This window comes from Zeugodacus cucurbitae, chromosome 5, assembly GCF_028554725.1.
Source record: "Zeugodacus cucurbitae isolate PBARC_wt_2022May chromosome 5, idZeuCucr1.2, whole genome shotgun sequence".
Lineage (NCBI taxonomy): Eukaryota > Metazoa > Arthropoda > Insecta > Diptera > Tephritidae > Zeugodacus > Zeugodacus cucurbitae.
The window spans coordinates 61,320,913-61,340,767 of NC_071670.1; the positions used below are offsets into that span (position 1 = coordinate 61,320,913).

General features: G+C 35.8%; 1 protein-coding gene across 1 annotated transcript; it reads right to left on the reverse strand.

Moving 5' to 3' along the window:
- Positions 1 to 16,723: 16,723 nt before the first annotated feature.
- Positions 16,724 to 18,411, reverse strand: LOC105208933 (uncharacterized). Its single transcript, XM_011179036.3, has 3 exons — positions 18,087 to 18,411; positions 17,747 to 17,867; positions 16,724 to 16,976 (listed from the first exon to the last, which is right to left on the reverse strand). The coding sequence occupies exons 1-3, from the start codon at positions 18,166 to 18,168 to the stop codon at positions 16,865 to 16,867; spliced, it is 315 nt and encodes a 104-aa protein (XP_011177338.1). The 5' UTR covers positions 18,169 to 18,411; the 3' UTR covers positions 16,724 to 16,864.
- Positions 18,412 to 19,855: the final 1,444 nt, after the last annotated feature.

Consider the following 19,855-nt stretch of genomic DNA (forward strand, 5'->3'; position numbering starts at 1 on the left):
TTAAAATTAAAATTAAAATTAAACATAAACTTAAAATTAAAATTAAAATTAAAATTAAAATTAAAATTAAAATTAAAATTAAAATTAAAATTAAAATTAAAATCAAAATTAAAATTAAAATTAAAATTAAAATTAAAATTAAAATTAAAATTAAAATTAAAATTAAAATTAAAATTAAAATTAAAATTAAAATTAAACATAAACTTAAAATTAAAATTAAAATTAAAATTAAAATTAAAATTAAAATTAAAATTAAAATTATAATTAAAATTAAAATTAAAATTAAAATTAAAATTAAAATTAAAATTAAAATTAAAATTAAAATTATAATTAAAATTAAAATTAAAATTAAAATTAAAATTGAAATTAAAATTAATATATATACACTTAAGTTTATTTTGAACTAAAAACAGAATTTTATGATTTTTTAACAAAAAAAAAAATACAATATTGGTCATAGAACACGAAAAGTTATGTTATTACGGCACTTAAAACTATAAGTGTAATAAATATTATGCGGAAGATGCAGTACATATCTTTTCCAAAACTTGACAATTTTCAAGGTTGTTAACTAGATCATCCAATAAGAGATCACACCAAAATACACAGTTTAAGTTGAGCTCTTTGTCTGAATGGCTTTCTGGCCATCTTCCGGTAATCGTATATATACGTGAATAAATCGTAATAAAAACAGTTTCCCTTCGACTACCATTGACGTACTGCTTGGTAAAGTTCACAGTGGGTATTAGCTTAGAAATGTCGCTTAATGTTACTAAGGATATTTCCACCTTTAAGTACTATAAGTGGCTGGTGGAAAATAATTTCGAAAGCTCAACAAAAACTTGAATAATATCAAAGATGTTTAACCATTAAAAATTAGTATATAATTCATATCAAAGGCCCGCATCTTCAATATCAAATACCATAATATTTGCATTAATTTTTCCTCGACGGAGTTCATTACATTCCCTGATGTTTTTTATACTCTCGCAACAAATGTTGCTAAAGAGAGTATTATAGTTTTGTTCACATAACGGTTGTTTGTAACACCCAAAACTAAACGAGTTAGATATAGGGTTATATATACCTAAGTGATCAGGGTGAAGAGTGGAGTTCAAATCCGAATGTCTGTCTGTCCGTCCGTCCGTCCGTCCGTCTGTGCAAGCTGTAACTTGAGTAAAAATTAAGATATCTTGATGAAACTTGGCACACTTATTTCTTGGCACCATAGGAATGTTGCTTTCGAGAGAAAAGAGTTGAGAAAAATCGGACCACTGCCACGCCCACAAAATGGCGAAAACCGAAAACACATAAAGTGCCATAACTAAGCCATAAATAAAGCTCTTCTTCTTCTTGACTGGCGTAGACACCGCTTACGCGGTTATAGCCGAGTCCAAAACAGCGCGCCACGTATCCCTCCTTCTGGTAGTTTGGCGCCAGTTGGTTATACCAAGCGAGGCCAGGTCCCTCTCCACCTGGTCCTTCCATCGGAGTGGAGGTCTCCCTCTTCCTCTGCTTCCACCAGCGGGTACTGCATCGAATACTTTCAGAGCTGGAGCACTTTCATCCATTCGAACAACATGACCTAGCCAGCGTAGCCGCTGTTTTTTCATTCGCTGGACTATGTCTATGTCGTCGAATAACACATACAGCTCATCATTCCATCGTCTGCGGTATTCGCCGTTGCCAATGTTTAAGGGACCATAAATCTTCCGCAAAACCTTTCTCTCGAAAACTCCTAGTGCCGTCTCATCGGATGTTGACATCGTCCAAGCTTCTGCACCATAAAGCAGGACGGGAATGATAAGCGACTTGTAGAGCTTGATTTTGGTTCGTCGAGAGAGGACTTTACTTTTCAATTGCCTACTTAGTCCATAGTAGCACCTGTTGGCAAGAGTGATTCTGCGTTGGATTTCCAGGCTGACATTGTTATTGCTGTTAATGCTGGTTCCCAGGTAGACGAAATTATCTACAACTTCAAAGTTATGACTGTCAACAGTGACGTGGGAGCCAAGACGCGAATGCGCTGACTGTTTGTTTGATGACAGGAGATATTTCGTCTTGTCCTCGTTCACCACCAGACCCATACGCTTCGCTTCCTTATCCAGTCTGGAAAAAGCAGAACTAACGGCGCGGGTGTTGTTTCCAATGATATCGATATCATCGGCGTACGCCAGTAGCTGTAAATAAAGCTATGGAAATAAAATTTGGTATGAAGTATCGCACTATGAAGGCGCATATTTGGATGTAATTTTTTTGGGGAAGTGGGCGTGGGCGCCCCGCCCCCTACTAAGTTTTTTGTACATATCTCGCAAACCAATAGAGCTATATAAACCAAACTTTCTGCAGTCGTTTCTTTTAGCCCCTTCTTAATACAGTCTAAAAATGAAAGAAATCGGATAATAACCACGCCCACCTCCAATACAAAGCTTAGGTTGAAAATTACTAAAAGTGAGTTAACTCACTAACGAAAAACGTTAGAAACACTAAATTTCACATAAGAAATGGCAGATGGAAGCTGCACTCAGATTTTTTTACAAAATGGAAAATAGGCGTGGCGTCGCCCACTTATGGGTCAAAAACCATATCTCAGGAACTACTCGACCGATTTCGATGAAACTTGGTTTATAATAGTTTCCTTACATCCCAATGATATGTTGTGAAAATAGGCCAACTCGCTTCACAACCACGCCTACTTCCTATATACCAGAACTAAGTAAGTACTAGTGAAGATATCGGTGCAGAACTTTGCACAAATACTATGTTAATAGTGTGGCAGCCCCATTCTAAAAATCGCCGAAATCGGACCATAGGTTTTTAAGGCCCCATATATCGAACACGATGACCTCGGTGCTTTATACAATATATATGACGAATATGTGGGTCAAATTGTGTATTATATAATATAAATAAAGTTAAATAAATAAATTGCGAGAGTATAAAATGTTCAGTTACACCCGAACTTAGCCCTTCCTTACTTGTTATTGGTTGTTGTTGTAGCAGCAGAGGACAATTTCATAGTCCTTGGCCATATAAGAATCCAGGTGCGTTCTTGTTACGTAGAACCGACTGCTGTGGGAATGGTTTTATTGCTCCGGCACTATGGACAATATATCTATTTGAAGAAGAAGTGCAATCAAAAACTACCGGAATATAAATAAGTAATGTCATCTCGGACATCGCTTTGCATATCGTTTAGTTTTCGCAGTGCGCTGTCATACAAAAATATCAAAAGAGGTATTTTATTCGTTTGAAAGTAATACTTTCATAAGGAATACCAGAGTAAGGAGAGAGTCTTTCAGAGATTCAGACATTTCTCATATGAAGACATATGATCCTTGATACCTTCAGAATATAGTAAATGATAAATTTCAGTCAAGTTTGATTATATTAAGTTTCACCAAGATCTATATTAATGATGTTTGAGCCGCTAGCAACAGCCAAAACGTTATTATTCCTCATACAAAAATAAATATTAAAGTTAAGAAAAACATTATATTTTCACCAATAATTTCGCACATTTCTTTTGCTTCATTTCATTTCAATGGAATGGAACATTCTGTTTATTTATTTATTTTTAACTATACCCACAGAGGTCGAGATAAGGACTTAATTTCGAATTCATGACATTGCCCTTCCCGTGTGTATAGCGCGGCAGAAAGCTTAGCGTTGTCTATTTTTCGAGCTTTACTCTCCACTCTGTTGCTGCCAGGCGCTGTCTTGCGGCAGCTTGCTTGTGAAGCGCATCAATAGGATGTTGTCACCTTTGCAATCGGCAGCGTTGCGCGTCTTCACTGCCGTTAGAAATGCGCCCCTGCAGCAACAACTGCGATATGATGCGCCGCAGCCGAGTCATTCGTTTTCATTTCTATTATCCCGTTTTGTGTGCAAGCGCGTCTTTTATGATTTTTTTCTCCCCTTGCTTTCTTCGTGCTTTCTTTCAGTAGTTTGAAGTTATCATTTTGTTGGTGTTGTTGCTTGCTGTACGTGCCTGCACATTTGCCAGAGTCGCCGCCGCAGTTTGTCAGCTGCAGCTTCTTTGCGAAATTCCCGCAGGCATTTTTATTCCTTTTCTTCACATTGCGTTTTCTTCATCCGGCGCAGTGTCGCTGAGAGGTCAAAGGGCAAGATGCGCCAGCAAAGATGACGAAGAAGATACCAAAGACGTAGAAAAGCGGCAAGGAATTATAAAAGATGCCATGGAACTTTGCGGCGCGTGGCGTGAGTCCAAGCTGCAGTGCGAACGAGAATTTGAGCATCCTTCTTTGGCCGCAAGCGTTGAAGGACATATGAAGGAGATTTCGTTTCGAGCCGTGGCATACCGTTGCTTGCTGCATTGATGCGTCATTGCGCCTGAAATGGCGGGCTGTGTTGCAAGCAGCTAAAAATGGCTTTTTGGGACGTTTTATGGCGCACTACATTCCACTCACAGTCAGCCAGCTAAATGCAAGTGCTCGCCGCTTTGCCACAGTTAACTGTACTTACGCCTGAGAGTGTGTGTGTGTTTGTATGTGTATGTCGCGCACATTTTATGTCCTTCGGCAATGACTTTTGAGTGCAAAATATGAAGGCAACGACTGCGTTTGTACGCCGTGGATATCGTAAAGCATCTGGTTAGTCAGTTGACGCATACCGAAGGAGGGGAGTCGGTTGAGTCACAAAACTGTTGGGCCAAATTAAAATGCATTAGCACAAGTGGCGGGTTATACTATTTTCGTTTATGTGATTGTCTCATTACCGCTCGAGTTCAAATGTCGGAGATTATGTGTTATTTTATTGATATGAGTGACGAGTTTTATGCTCGCGTATGCTCATATAAGTTGAATATAAATTAATTAAATGTTTGGAATTTAATTTCGAAATTAAGTTAGCGAATTGCAAAGCCGGTTGTCTCTATAACTGTGTGAAGTTGCATGGCTAAACTATTTGTGATCTCAAGGTCATATTTTGCTTCGTTTTATGCTTGTTTAAAAACCTAAAGCACGGAAAGCTCCATTGTCATTTTGAGGCACCCGAGCAACAGTTAGCTATTCAATAACCTAACCTCAAATTACAAAGCGAAAGAAGCTGGAGTTCTCCTGTCCATTAAACACATATATTCTTTTAGAAGACGTTTCCATAGGCTCATCGGCTCTAAGCGACATTCGAGAACTATCTGGGTCAATCGAAAATTCTTAGCATAAACCAATAATCGTACAACGTTTCGAGGCTTATACTAAGCTTTTTATTTTATTTTAGGGGACTGATCTGTGAGCTCATATAGCCAAAGTAATCATCCAAGAAAATAATAGCATTAGCTTCTATTCACGACGATCTCTCATCTGGCTTTAATTCACTCACACATAATTTTACTCACAATTGAATGAAAGGCTCATTGGTTTATGAATAGAGGTTTCACATATTATTACTCTCTCTTAGAGAGTGTCAAATAAGTGATGGTCTGCCATTGGTCACAGCAAAGCTAGATATTTTGCCTGCGTTTTCCATAATTTAGAATATCTTGAGTAATATACCAATGATCTTGGACCAAGTATTTGCTAAAAGCTCTTCAATTGTCGAAGGATTGTTGATGTTCAATTCGCTTTACTAATAACTCCTCAAAGGGTGTCATATCCGAAAATGTGGGTAGCCAGTCCATGAATATCTTTTTCATTCAGTTCTATGTAATACAAAATAGAATGTCTCAGAAGGTGAATGACTAAAGACCTGTAGAGAGTCGAGTAGAGACAATGAGTAAAGTTTCGTATGGGTAATCAACGAGTATTTACTGTTACTGCTATCCAGCCGACATCCAACTTTCCGATCAACAATGGGACCATTTAAGTCCAGAAAGAAATTTCGGGATTCAGATTGAAAGGGACTTATTAATTCTTACTACGTTTCTTTGTCTTTGTTCCATAGTCTCCTAGTACCCAAAACAACCTTACCTTTGGATATGATATACTTTTTTATAGTATTAAGAGCCCAAGGGATAGCTTGACCGCTGTTGTTGTAGCGGCATAAAACGTTGCCCAAATAATTTTGAGGAATGTTGCCGATTTGACAGTCCTTGGCCTGATAAAAATCCAGGTCCGTTGCGGTTACGTAGAACCGACTGTCGTGGTTAGGTGGTTACGAAGGCGAAGGTGAAGGCTATGATCTGTTGACCAACTGAACATTGAAGGGGACTTTGGAATCGGATTCATACCCTCTGGTCCGTCCTACATAGATACATCTATTAACCACTCGTATATGTATACTAAGATCAAATGAACGCATTCGCTCATATTTTTTGCGCTCAATCTACTTTCGCCGGATACTTTCTTTGAGTGAACTACCGCTCGAAGATTAGTTCACTGATCATAACTGATTTTTCAACAGCCTCACGCCTGGATTGTCTTCGAATATCGGACTGATAGTTTTTTCCTACAATGCCGTGTAGATCCATCGAGACAGCTGTCTCTTTTATAAATAGCTGGAGCGGTGTCCAACCTTCAAGAGAAAGGGATTACATTGGGTCCTTGTATATTATCCGGCATTTTTTTGTACATTTTTGGGTTACCATCACTCAGTGAGTTCCATTTATATACTGGTTTTATTTATCATCAATGTTTTATGTATTTCTGTAAAGTTGAGACACTAGTGCTACGTCTAAAGATCCGTACATTTTTTTCGGATATTCTACAAAATCCATTTGTTATTGAAAGACTTTACATATATAAGCAAGTTGAATGTGCTTTCAAATATCCCCGGATATTTGTGTCTTCATGACTAAGTCTACTAATACCACATAACCAAAAAAGTTGTTGAAAGTAACAACCGTTGAAGAAACACCGGAAACACCAAAATTTTTGGCGACAATTTCTTTCTTATGAGTAATCGCCAAAAACGCAAACCGCAGGATAATCCACAGAAACGGAAGAAAAAAATACTTTAGACAACAACAAAAAACCGCAAACTTTCGCCAAATCATTTACTCATTTGTTGCAACATTTCTTAAACAACGCTATGCATTTGCATAATACACACAATTGCGTGATACTTGAAAATAAATTACTAGCAGCCGGTCGTACAAATAAAATAACAACAACAAGAAGAACAATGAAATAAAAGACAGCAACAAAAGCTTGCCACAGACACAAAAGCGACGAAAAAATGCCATAGGACAAGCATATCAAATGATACAACAACAACAAATGGAACGGCAAAAGCAATGCAATAATGAATGAAATGCAACAACAATAAAAACAATAAAGTTATATATGTTACAACAACAAGAAACACAAGACTCTGCAACGGCGCGTGGCAAACAAAGAAAGCGCAGCGCCGCAATCAAATAAGAAAGCTGAAGACAACTAAAAGAAAAAAAAAAAGAAAAAATTACCCGAAAAACTATCGCAAAAGGATACAGGAAATGTAAAAGTGTACAAAACACCAAGAAAACGGAATTTGAACAAACGAAATGCAATTGCAGTGGATTGGAGTGGAGTGTGTGTGGGCGGTGTTAGAGGACTCACAGTGCAAATAATATATGAGAAATGAAAGTGTAATATATATTTGTGAGTATCTGTGTGTCCATTTGTATGTTTGTATGTGTGTGGCACAGAGGAAAAAAGCGCCGGGCATAACATGACAAGCCGCAATTAATATCGGATTATCCTTGTGCCGCCAAACCCGGCTAAGTGAAGTGAAGTGAAGAGTGTGCAACAAACGAAAAGCACAACAACAACATTAATAACAAAATAAAATAAAGTTCATTCAATTTTATAAGTAGCTAACTGCTATCAGACAAAAGTGAGTAGCCGTGCGATGAACTCACATACACACACACACACTCTCTTTAGAAGATTTCTTACAAAATATTTTATTTCATTTTATTTATTTTTTTTCTTCACTACTCGTTTATTTGAAAGGATCTGCCACAATGCATGTGCACCCACTCATACTTGCCACATGTTTATCATGCACCTTCTCATTGTTGTTGTTGTTATTATTTGGACTGCTAATGACAGTTACTACTCATTGCGGCATCGAATGCATTCATCAATTTCCACCGCCAGTCTTCGTGCATTAAGATTTTGTGCATTTTTTCGGTATTTTTGCCTTTTTGTTTTTGTAATCTTTTTGTTGCAGTGTATCTGTTCTTTTAGTTTTATCATCATTACTTATTTTTTGCCAAGCCATCAGTGTATTGTCTTTTCTTTTAAATTAATGAAAAAGAAAATTCTCATTCAAGAGTTCTTTCACTGGACTGAGGCAACAGAGGCAAAATACTAAAGAGAAATAAAAATCAAAAACAGAAACAGAAAAGAAGAATAGATAGTACAAGCAAAACTTGCAACAATCTTTGTTCGAAGCAAGCAAAGAAATTCAAAGTTCCATAGAAATCGAATATTTGTATACCCAACGTATAAGACAACTGAGTATTATGGCTATCTAGAAAGGTATCTAAATACATATGTATCTATGATGTCTCAATGTAGTCTGATGCCGTATTTCCAGATATCTTTAGTAGGGACTTGCTACAAGACCTATACTTGGTTTTGAAGTAATTCTCTCAGAACAGTACTCTAGATGAACGGAGCACCTTGCGATCGTCTCTGAATACTTACATACCTCAGCTTCTTACTTCACCAGAACTAACAGTGATTTTCTATTTTCTTGGATGCAAGCCGATTTGATATCCGAAAGATCTTGAAAGTCTAATATCCAATCGTGCGAAGTTTAACAAAGATACCTTTGTGTTCCCAGCTGTACAGTGGTATTTCTACCGATCGGTCGTTTAAGTAACTAAGTTTGGACATGCAAGACAATTTTTGAAGTAAGACCGTTTTTAACGTGACCCTTGTAAAAGAATGAGAAATAGAGAAATTATGGTATTTTAAAGAAAATATCATCTGGTATATATACCCAAAGGCCAATCTTCGACAATACCAAGAAGAGATTGAGAAGTAACACTACTGTTCAAACCAACATAAAAAAATTATTTTACCTCTATGAAATCCCCTACAGGACCGACTTAAGTGTTCTTTGAGATAGAGTAACATCTACTTATTTAACAATATGGTGCATAGGATTTTTTCACTTATTCTAAGTTTTTAAAAATACATATTTTTAATCTGAGCTCAACCTTATTGAGCTATGACCTCTGGAGTGATACAGTACTTCTGCTTCTGCATTTAGTTCCGACTTAAAATATTTCAAATATAAGTTTACAGAGACTCTCGATCTCAGTTGAACGGTTTTAATACTCTCTTTCGTCAGTTGAAATAATCATTGACCACGACATTGCTTTGGAACTTCCAGTAAACAATGTTTTGAAAAGTTTGTTGAACCTGTCTCCCACAGGAGATCCTCATTTCCAATATTAAAATTGTCTCGGTTTGGCTAAGATATCTGTTCCGACTCAAAAAGAGAACACTAGCGGTAAATTGTATTTCTTCCTTATGAGGCTATGAAGATATCACTTTGAGGACCTAAAAATTATACGGATCATGTTGGTTGGAATAAATGCTGAACGTCATTGCATTGGGACTTGATGCTTGAAGAGGGTATTCAAGGTGGTTATTTTCTTAAAGGTAAGATATCGCACGAACCTCTGATGACCCAAGTAAGCATTCCGTCGTAGGGTATAAAATACACAACTCGTTTAGTTATATCTCAATAGATTAGCCATACCGAATAGACAACCAGATGGGAAAATAATAGCTGAAAAGCTCACACACACACAAACAACGAGCATCGATTTGCGGGGCACACAAGAGGCCATTAACTCAACCAAAAAACTGTACACGGATACCACAGCTAAGTGCCACCAGCCGTTAAGTATGTAAGCGTTGTGCTAAGTAAATGGCCTGCCAGCCTGCGTCTGCCTCCGGACCTGTAGCCTGCCAGCCTACAGTCTTCTGTCTTCCTTGGACTGGAACAAACGAAATAATGAAGAAATGAATGAGTGGTCGCATATTGCATGCTCATTTGGCAGGCAGCGTTGCAATGCCTAGCTGCAAGTGCATGCGGCTGACTAAAATGCGAAAACAACCTGCCTGTACATTTCCATTTTTTTTTTGTTTTGCTTCACTCAAATATTCTAAAGATTTACTTTTATTTCAGTTTAGTTTTTGTGAAAATTTTTCAATTTTGTTGCAAGCAATGCACTAAAATTTCGGCATCGACATTGTTGCTTAGCATTTGTTCTGCTGCCTCTTCTCCTTCACCTTCCACTTTTACTTTACCATTGCTTGTTGTGTTTTTGTTGTAGCTTTCAAGCAAATATGCATTCGTCTATTCGGCAATTGCTGCTAAAAGATGCAAAAGTAAGAAATGCAAAAAAAAAGAATCGAGCGAAATCTTTGCTTCCTGTGTAATGAAGAGGTCCTTGAGGAAGCGTAAAATGGCAGCGCAAGTCTACAATGACTAACTAAGAAGACAATACAGCGTTGCATGTCTGCAATGTATGCAAGAAAACAAAGTGCAGCGCTGAAGACGGGGGTCTTCTTGGGGGTATTGTTGCAAAATGGCAAGGTATTTGCGAAGCTTCATTTGGTTTTATTGACTTGCATAGCGGCTGGTTAATAACCTTTGTGATTTGCGGCTAACGCTGCTGAGTTTGTGTATTTTTAGTTAAGCAGTTTCTTAAATTTTCGTAAGATTAGCAAAGATGTAGTAAAATATGGTAATTTAACCCTATAGAAGAGTCCTAGATCATACCTAAAGGAATAGTCTCTTCAATGATGATGATTTTACATACGCGATTTGTACCAATTCAACATCTCCTAAGTATGCTATGAGAGGACGTTCGACAGCTTAAAACATTGGGTAAAACATCTGACTTAAGTTCTGAACTAATTCTCTTGAGGATTAGTCTTTCTAGGTCGACGGGAGACCTTGCGAACAACTTTCCCTACTTATCACTCGGAGTTTCTCTCACTTCACCGGAACTAAAACTAATTTTCTGGTTTCTTGGATTCCAGCCAATTTGATATCCGAAAGGTCTGGGAAATCTAATATCAAATCGGGCGGATTTTAATAACGATAGTTTCCGAACCTCTGTGTTCCTAGCTATATAGGGTCTATCTACCGAACCGTCGTGTACGTAAATAAGTTTGAACTCGCAAGAAGACTTTTGAGTTAAGACCTTTTTATAATAGACCAATTGACCCTTGCAGGCAGACAAACTGCCAAGGAATCCTTTCTAGGACCGACTTAAGTGTTATGGAATCAAAGAATCCATTATTTCTGCAACGCAAGATTAGTAAAAATATAGTGGTATATGGAGCCTTAGATCGTACATCAAATAGTTGGCTCTTCAATGAAGACGTTATTACATGCTCGATTTGAGGATCCACTGAAAGTAGCTGAATGAATCCACTGATTGTGGTAAAAGAGAGACTCCGCAACGGAATACTATGGATGATAATCTCACCACAATCAGAATTAGATCGCTTATTTGCGATTTCGTTCCCAAGATCGGTAAAAAGTACCGATAAACCGAGTAAAAGTAGTCCGAGTACCTCGAATTCATATAAGAATACTGACCTTCTCAGTATTTGAAAAAAAAAAAAAATGCCCTTAACGACTGCGGCTGACCTCGGATTATAATCGTTTAGCTCTCTGAGAGCATTGTTCAGTAATTCGAAGTTTCTTCTTTCATTACTACTAGTCTAGTAGTTCTATTTTATTACTGGCTCCATCGAGTATAATGTAGGATTTTTAAAATAAGCTGCAGTTCTTTAGAGAGTTTATAGAATCGTTAAGTAAATGACTCTTGGACAATCTCTCAAGTTTAAAGATTCCTTTAATAGCCTTGGGTTTAGTTTCGGATTGTACTGATAGTACAATATGCCTTGGAAGTAATGGATCGGTAGGGAATTTAGAACCTGCACAAGTACATCATAGACTTTGGTTTCAGGGGCAGATCACTGTTTAAGGAATCTTCAGACTACTTTGAAGAATACTTAATATGTGGAGAATCCTCACTTCGTCATTGTTTCAAAATTTAACACCCAATAGATCGGTTAAAAGATTCATGAAAGGGGTTTCCTCTAAATTTTTAGGCTGGTCTTACTGGATATGACTAGGTTCTAGAGTGATTTAGAGTTAGTTATATTATTAGATTTTGTGCGTGTGGAAATCATAACTCATAGCGACTTATACTATGTAACATTAACTCCATAACTAAACTTAATCACATCTATATGAATATATATACATACAAATCTCTATGTGTTAGTCTACGCACATGTGTTTAATTCGCGGTTATTGACTTTGAATTCGCAATTTTTTTTTGGCTCTTACAACAACCAATTGGCAACGCCTCTTTATCGACGCTTAATGAGAACACGTCATAATACATACAATAGCAACACTTTAGTGGCACAAAACAGCACAATTGTTGCCAAGTTAATTAGGTTTATAAGCGATTTTGCTAAACAAGCCGGCCCCGCTTGGCAGATGAAGTGATTGAAAAAGTAGCCGAAACCCATAATTAATGGACAAAATATAATATTATGCGGCCGAGACGAAAAGAAACGAGCGCGTAGCAGTAGCAGCAGAGACCCGGAGGCAATTTAGTTGAAAAAATTTGCAAATTTCGTAGACTATTGCTGACAACAAGCAACGGTGGCAGCAGCAGGTAGCCACTTTCTCCAGCAGTGTAGAAAAATTGTTGGCAGCTGTTTAACAGTGTAAGACAATGAAATCAACACCAGCGGTGACGGTGCGTTTGTGTCTGTGAGATGTCTAATTAATTTTTAACTTAACTGTAAAGTAGTAGCACTGATAAATGGAAGTGGGTGTGGTGTGGACCACACATTTGATGGAGATAAGTTTGGGGTTATAGTGCTAAGGGGTATTAGTGTTCAAAATTTAAATATTGCAAATATTAATATTAAGATAATTTTACAATAATTCAAATTTTAGAAAATTTTTAGTTTTTAAAAATATCCAAAAATTGTTTTTTTAAATACGAAATTAAATTTTAGTGGCAACCCTAACTATGTAGTTGTGTTAAATATACGTACTACGTTAACTAATTATTGATAAATTATAAATTGTTAGATTTTTTGCAAATTTTGAAAAACAGAGTTGCCACATTTTGTTAAATAAAATAATTGGTAAATTGGCATAACAAATAATTGTATTGTTGACATTCATGCGAGTGACTAGGGTGTTATCAATAGTCAAGTATTTCAAAAATATATAATTCGGTATGGAGTTGCCACCTATTGGGAATTTTATTTTTGAAAATAATATAAGATGTGCTATCAACGTGACTTCTAAACCGCCTTTTATGAAGTATACGAGCAATATTCTATTTAGAAAACTTTATAAATAGAGTTGCCACCTAACGCATAAAGAAAAAGTCAGCAGAATTAAAAAAAAAGTTTTGTCAGTTCTATAGAAATGGAAAAAACTTACAGGACGTCTTTAGAATTTTTTTTTAATATAGACAAATATAAATTTAAAAATGAATTTTCATGTCTTCAAAAATGATTTCTGGACCTTTTTTTGCGTGGAGTTGCCAATTAATTTTAACCATACGTATTTATACCACTATAAAAATCTTACAGGTGAAATTTTAGGTTAATTATTTTTTATAAGACATCATGAGTTAGATCATGATGATAAGATCATCATGATAAAATTAGATCCAATCGCTTGGCTCTCAGTGTTAGTGTTCTTAGTATTCAGATTACCGAAAATTTGTATACGCTCTAACTCAACATAAATGTAGAAAATATGGCTTAAGGCTCCACAAAAAATTTGATATCTATTTACATTTAGCCACATCCTTGCCATCCAAACAAAAGACTTAAGCAACGAACTCGCTCGATCAAATGAGGATCACTCATATGAAAAGCAAATAAATATTGAAAAAAATTGAAATATTTAAAATCCAAAATAAAATTAATTTAAAGCAAGAAATATATATTTTCTATATTAGCAATTTATTTTTTTAAAATTCTGTATGAAATTAAAATTTTCCACTTAATTATAATTCGATGCGCTAAATAGTTCATTAACTCGGCTGTTGTGAAACACACACAGTACTGTCAACCAACTCTCCGACACTCTGCATTTAAGCAATTAATTTTACTAATTGCGTGTTCCGCTTAGGCCGCAACATTAATTTTTATTGTCAATTCTCATTCGTCGCTGCCATAAACACGCTTCCTCGCAATCCAATGCACTCCTGCCAACTTGGCTGGCGCATTTGTTGTTTTTGATTTTATATTCTATATTTTCCATGAATTTTTTTTTGTTTTTGTATTTACTTGTATTTCACTCACTTCTGTGTTGTCACCTCATCTGTCATTTTATTGACGTCCATTAACACTCACTCCCAACAAAATAGTGCCCGCGGCAGCTACTTCCAGATCATCAAGCCTTCCATTGGCTGCGACTGCCTGCCTACCTTTGCTTTTGTGTTTCTTCTTCTGCACTTCCTCTCCTCTTCGCCGCTGCCATTTTGTCACACTTCTGTGGCACTTGGCTGTTGCATTGCGTTTTCAAAAGCGCGTTGTCCACAAGCCGCATAGCCTGTTCCTTTCGTCTCTACGCGTCACAGACACTTGCTCGCGCTTTGCAGTGAGGTGTGAGGCCCGCTTGTCTACTACTGATTATATTTTTAACCGCCCATACATTTCCACCAGCCGCAAGCGAATGTCATTGTCGTTGCTATTGTTATTGTTTTTGTAAGTTTTTCATTTCTACTTTTGTTATAAAATAATATATTTCTATTGTTGTTGTGTCTTTGTCGCCAATCACTTTCATTTTAACTAATTAAACCTCGCCTTAGAATGCTCATTTTGTTGATTATTTGGTTTTGCGACGACAAAAGTACAATCGGACACGCCAACTGGCTAAGCTTGCGAGTTCACTGTCTGGCAAGGTGTATTAGGTTCGGAGTTTGAAGTCTGTGCGTGCGGTGAATTGAGGAAATTGATTTGTCGATAGTTTACTTTCAAAGCTGGTTGATGGTGAGAGCCGCTCATAATTATAGTTATGAGAGTTGGTCGTGATACTCCTGATATCGACTATCAGATTTGATGCGAAATCGTTTGAAGATTTAATCTCTTTTTTCCCCTACAGTCGTCACCAACTGGACTCTAAAATCAGTCATACCGGTGGTTCTTGATTCTTGATTTCTTGCAATCCACAAATGCGATAAGACTTTATAACCGTAGTCAGCGTACGTTGCGTTGGTGACGTTGCCTAGAGTCCGTGGTTCTACTCAGTATTTCGAAAAGTAATATGTGTGTATCTGGTGCGCCGAGCAGACACAGAGGTTAACTAAGACTAGTTCATGGATTCTAGAAATTTTTCGGGTCATGCTCATTTCGATATTTCCGTTAACGAAGAAACGAGTTTCTGTTTAAGCAGGACGAACGTCGGCTCACAGTGTCATACTTTAAGTAGAAAACGAAAACTGTAGAATTCTTATCATAGATCTTCGTAGTCAAAATGAATCTGACTTAGCGGGAAATGATTTAAATATGAATAAGCAAGTATGTTTCGAAGAGTGCATGAAGAAGACCAAGGAGACGCCTTGAACATCGAATGTGGAAAGAGGCGTCGAAACATAGAAGCCGTCCTTACTAAGGCCAACCCTTTACTATATTTTGCAGAGGAGTGACTCTAGTTTCGAATCCAAATAAAACTAATGATAAACGGGTTAGAATATTAGGAGACGGCTATTAGACTATTTGAGTGTGAGGTCTCTGGTACAAATGGACAAAATAATCAAATCCTTAGAACTTATAGTTAAAGAGAAGATGCCTGAATTTGGGCCTACATAACTGTCGGGGGACTGGGAAAATTAAGGAGAGTGAGACATTATTTTCCTTCATCATTCTTTAATGGAGTTTTGGTAATACTGGAGTAAAACTTAGACGAACCTGGTCTGCGGGCTAGGTAAACTGAGAAGCACAATCTTAAAGACTCCTTATTCAATGGTGATATATTCAGCGAGTTTAATTTAGTTTTCTTATCAAATTGGATAAAAAATAATTAAATGACTTTTTTTATTTTTCTTCAATCGATTTTCGATCCACACTTTCGTTCAAGTTCATCACTTTTTAATTCTTCAGAAACTTTAGAAACAGAAATCTGTCAATTAGCTGATCAAAAAATTTCATTAACCCATCCTTTTTCCTCTCATGAAATTTAAAGTTCCTGCCATAATTTAAATGGCATGCCATAACTCATACCATTTTATAACGGTACTCAGTTATAACGGTGTATATGTATGTGGAACTGTGTGTTCTTCGCGCGCTGATAGTGAAAGTTCGCAACATCAAAACTTGATGCTGATTTTATACAATTGTTACTTCCATTATCACTGTTGTTGTTGTTGTTGTTAGTGTTTCTGCTGCTTTTATTGCAGCCAGGAAGTTGCAGACCTACTTATGCCAAAAGTTTGTTATTCGTTTCACGAATTCCATAGTTGGCTATGAGTTGTTGTTGCTGATGTTGCACGACAGACAGCCAAAGTCAAATGGTTGTATGGGTGTGTGTGTGTGTTTGTGTTGCCGCTTATCAGTGTGGCAGACAAGTCTGAGACGTTTAATTGTCGTTTTAATGCGTTTGTTTGTCTACAACTTTAAAGTTAAAAACTTTTCAAGTCACCTTGGAGCAAGTGAAACCCGAAAAGAACAAGAAAGTGGAGAGGAAGTATGATAGTGTGAGTTTTAATTGTCGTGCGATGAGATCCTTTTATATGAATTTCATTGAAAGACTTGCAACAAATTTTCGAAAAATTTATTTGTGATTATTTGGTTTACATAAATATGCGAAAAAAATATTTTATTTACAAATTAAAAATAGTTTAAAATATTTTATAATAATTTTCTTCAGTTTACTTAATATTTATACAAAATGCTTGGTCTCAGTTTCCGATGAAGCTGAAGGTCTCATTACAGCGTATCTCATAGCAATCGGGGAATGAGGTGAAGTGTCGCGATAAACGCAGATCGAAAATGAATTCACAGTAAGGAAAGCTGGAAGTAAAGAATAAGTTTCAACAGAAAAATAAGTAATTATAGATAAAAAATATCGAAAATGCATTATTTGTTATCGATAAATTTTTGTAAATAGCTTAAAATTCGAAAGCAAATTTTTATGAAAATATAACAACCCAAATAGGTTCTATATTCACATGCAAATGAATGATTATCGATAAAAAATATATCAATTAAGATCAATTATTTGTTATCGATAAATTATTGTGCTTAGTCTAAAATAAGTAATTTGGTTAAACAATTTTAGAAACCCAGATATATTCTATATAAATATACAAATGTGTGATTATCGATAATAAAAATATCGAAAAGTTATTATTTTTTATCGATAAATTATGTCAATTATACTAAAATTCGAAAGTATTTTTTGTAGGAAAAAAGGAAGCAAGTAGATACTATGAGTATCGATCAAAAATATCGAAAAAAAACAATTATTTGTTATCGATAAATTTTTGAAATTACTTTAAAATTCAAAGACAATATTAAACAAAATTAAGTAAATAAAAAATCAGTTGTTATCGATAAAAAATATCGAAAAGAGTCGATGTGATTAATCTTAAAATATATAAAAAAAAATTAAGAAATTTATAATATTTAAATTTTAATAATTTACTAAAAAATTAAATACTATTACAAATTCGTATAAATCGATATTTGCTATCGCAAAAATATTGTATAAATTTGACACCAAATTCTAGTACATTTATCATTTAAGTTCAGAACTTATCTAAACTGCTAACGATACTTACACAGGCGGAAACCACAGCATACAACGGTATGTGCACAGTATGCCAATGGGACGTTTGAATTCACCATCTGGCGTTTGTATGGAACCGGCATTGTGCTTCCGCCAGCATTGAGCACTCCAGCCTGAAGCATGATACAGTTAATAATTATTAGTATAACAATAAGTTATGTAGAAGTAAATGATATTTAATTTTTAGTTATTTTTAGATTAACTCTTACATTTTTTTCTGATTTTAATTAATAAATTATGATATTAAGTTTAAGTTTAAGATTGAATTTAGTTTTAATTTTGAATTTATTTTTTTATCACTATTTCTGTTTAATACACCAACAGATACCTACCCGCTTCGATGGCTTCCATAAAAATACATAAAATCACTATTATCACACCGAGTAAATACACACATCTACGAATTTTACCCATAATTTCACGTTAAATTCGAGTTTCGAAATAGACAAAGAAACGAAAACATCTTTTTCTCGAATAAAATTTAGAATATTTCTATTTTTATTTGATTTGGAGACACAAAATTAAGAAAATCTTCAATCACACGCTCTCTCTCTCTCCGTTGTGGCACACGGTTGCAGCAAGACTAAACCAATATCAGACTCATGTAACGGTTGTGAAATTCCACTGAATGTTTGTGTAGCTCAAAAATTTTTTTTATTCTTAATATTTAATTTCTTTATATGTTTATTCTTCAGTCACAATTGTGTACAATTGATAAATTGGGCACTTCGTTTAGCATTAATGAGAATCACAGCAGGTTGTGAGTTGTTCGTGGATGAGGAGATGTTTATCAAGCGCACACTGAGGCTATTGATAGCAGTATACTTGACACCTTTATCTGATTATTTCATTGCTTTGTTGCTCAATTGAGCTTGCTTAGCTTCATATAAAGATTATATGTAAACATTTACTTAGAACTCATGTGAGGCTGTTTACTCAAGCGAAAAATAATTCAAGACGACAAATTTGTTTGTCCACTCTTCAAAATAAACAAAGATTTGAGTTTAGATTGTGATAGAATTTTTTAAATCAGAAGTTCAATATTTTTGAAATACTGTGGGCTACAAATAACTCATAGTCTGTACTCTCTATAGAACCTTCGACCAATGAGAGCAATAGACCTTATTCTATATTAGTATACTATACTATGCAGTTTATAAATAAAAACAAATTGAAAATTGGGTTGAATATTGAAACAGCGACATCTTCTTCTCAAATTAGTATTGCCCTTTACCTTTGGATCCTAGCTCATTCTTATTATAAGGCAAGAATACAGTTCTTATAGCTATGAAGCAGTAGCTCTTCTTTCGTGAAGGGCTTCTATCCATAGATATATTATATATGAGATGAAAACTATATATTTCGAAAACTAAAGCTTCGAAGAAACGAAGAGAGGGAGAGATCAGGTAGAAGTCAGACGAGTTTGCTTCCATATCTTTAACGTAGACTGGTCACTGAATTCAGGTTCATCTTATGGTTAAAGAACATGCGTTATAAAAGTCTCCATTCACATCACGTCAAATTGAATGGTTTTAAGAGACCGGAGAGTGATAGAACTCCTCCAATACTCAACATCAGTAGAGGTATTTGGAATTATGAAATAAAAGCACTCCTGAATTTTCGAAAGTCTTTTCCAATAAAATATTCGATTGATCTTAACAAGATCTGAGCCTATCTCGCCAAATAAATAACATTCAGAATAGTAAAATTAAACAGAGCAAAGAATAAGAAGCAGCAGTCAAAAGCTTCTCGGCTACTTTGAGCTGCACCTAGATTTGCTTTAAGGCACGCACCGGCGAATCTGTCAAATGGTAGCTAGACACCGAATGACAACAACAAACAAACTATCTTTTACCAATGTTATGTAGTTGTAGTTGCAACAGTTGTGGCGGCTGCGTGTCGAATTTAACTGACATGGCGCGTTGCATGTAGACAACATAGTACATACGTAAGAGCAGCGATTAGTTGTTGCAACATTCATTTGAAGATGTTGCTTGCTACACGGCGAATGGTGAACGGTGAAGAACGGTGGCAAGCAGCCAGTCAGGCGGTGAATGTAATCGACAGCGGTTGGCAGCAGCGCCCCAAGCACTTGTTCAAC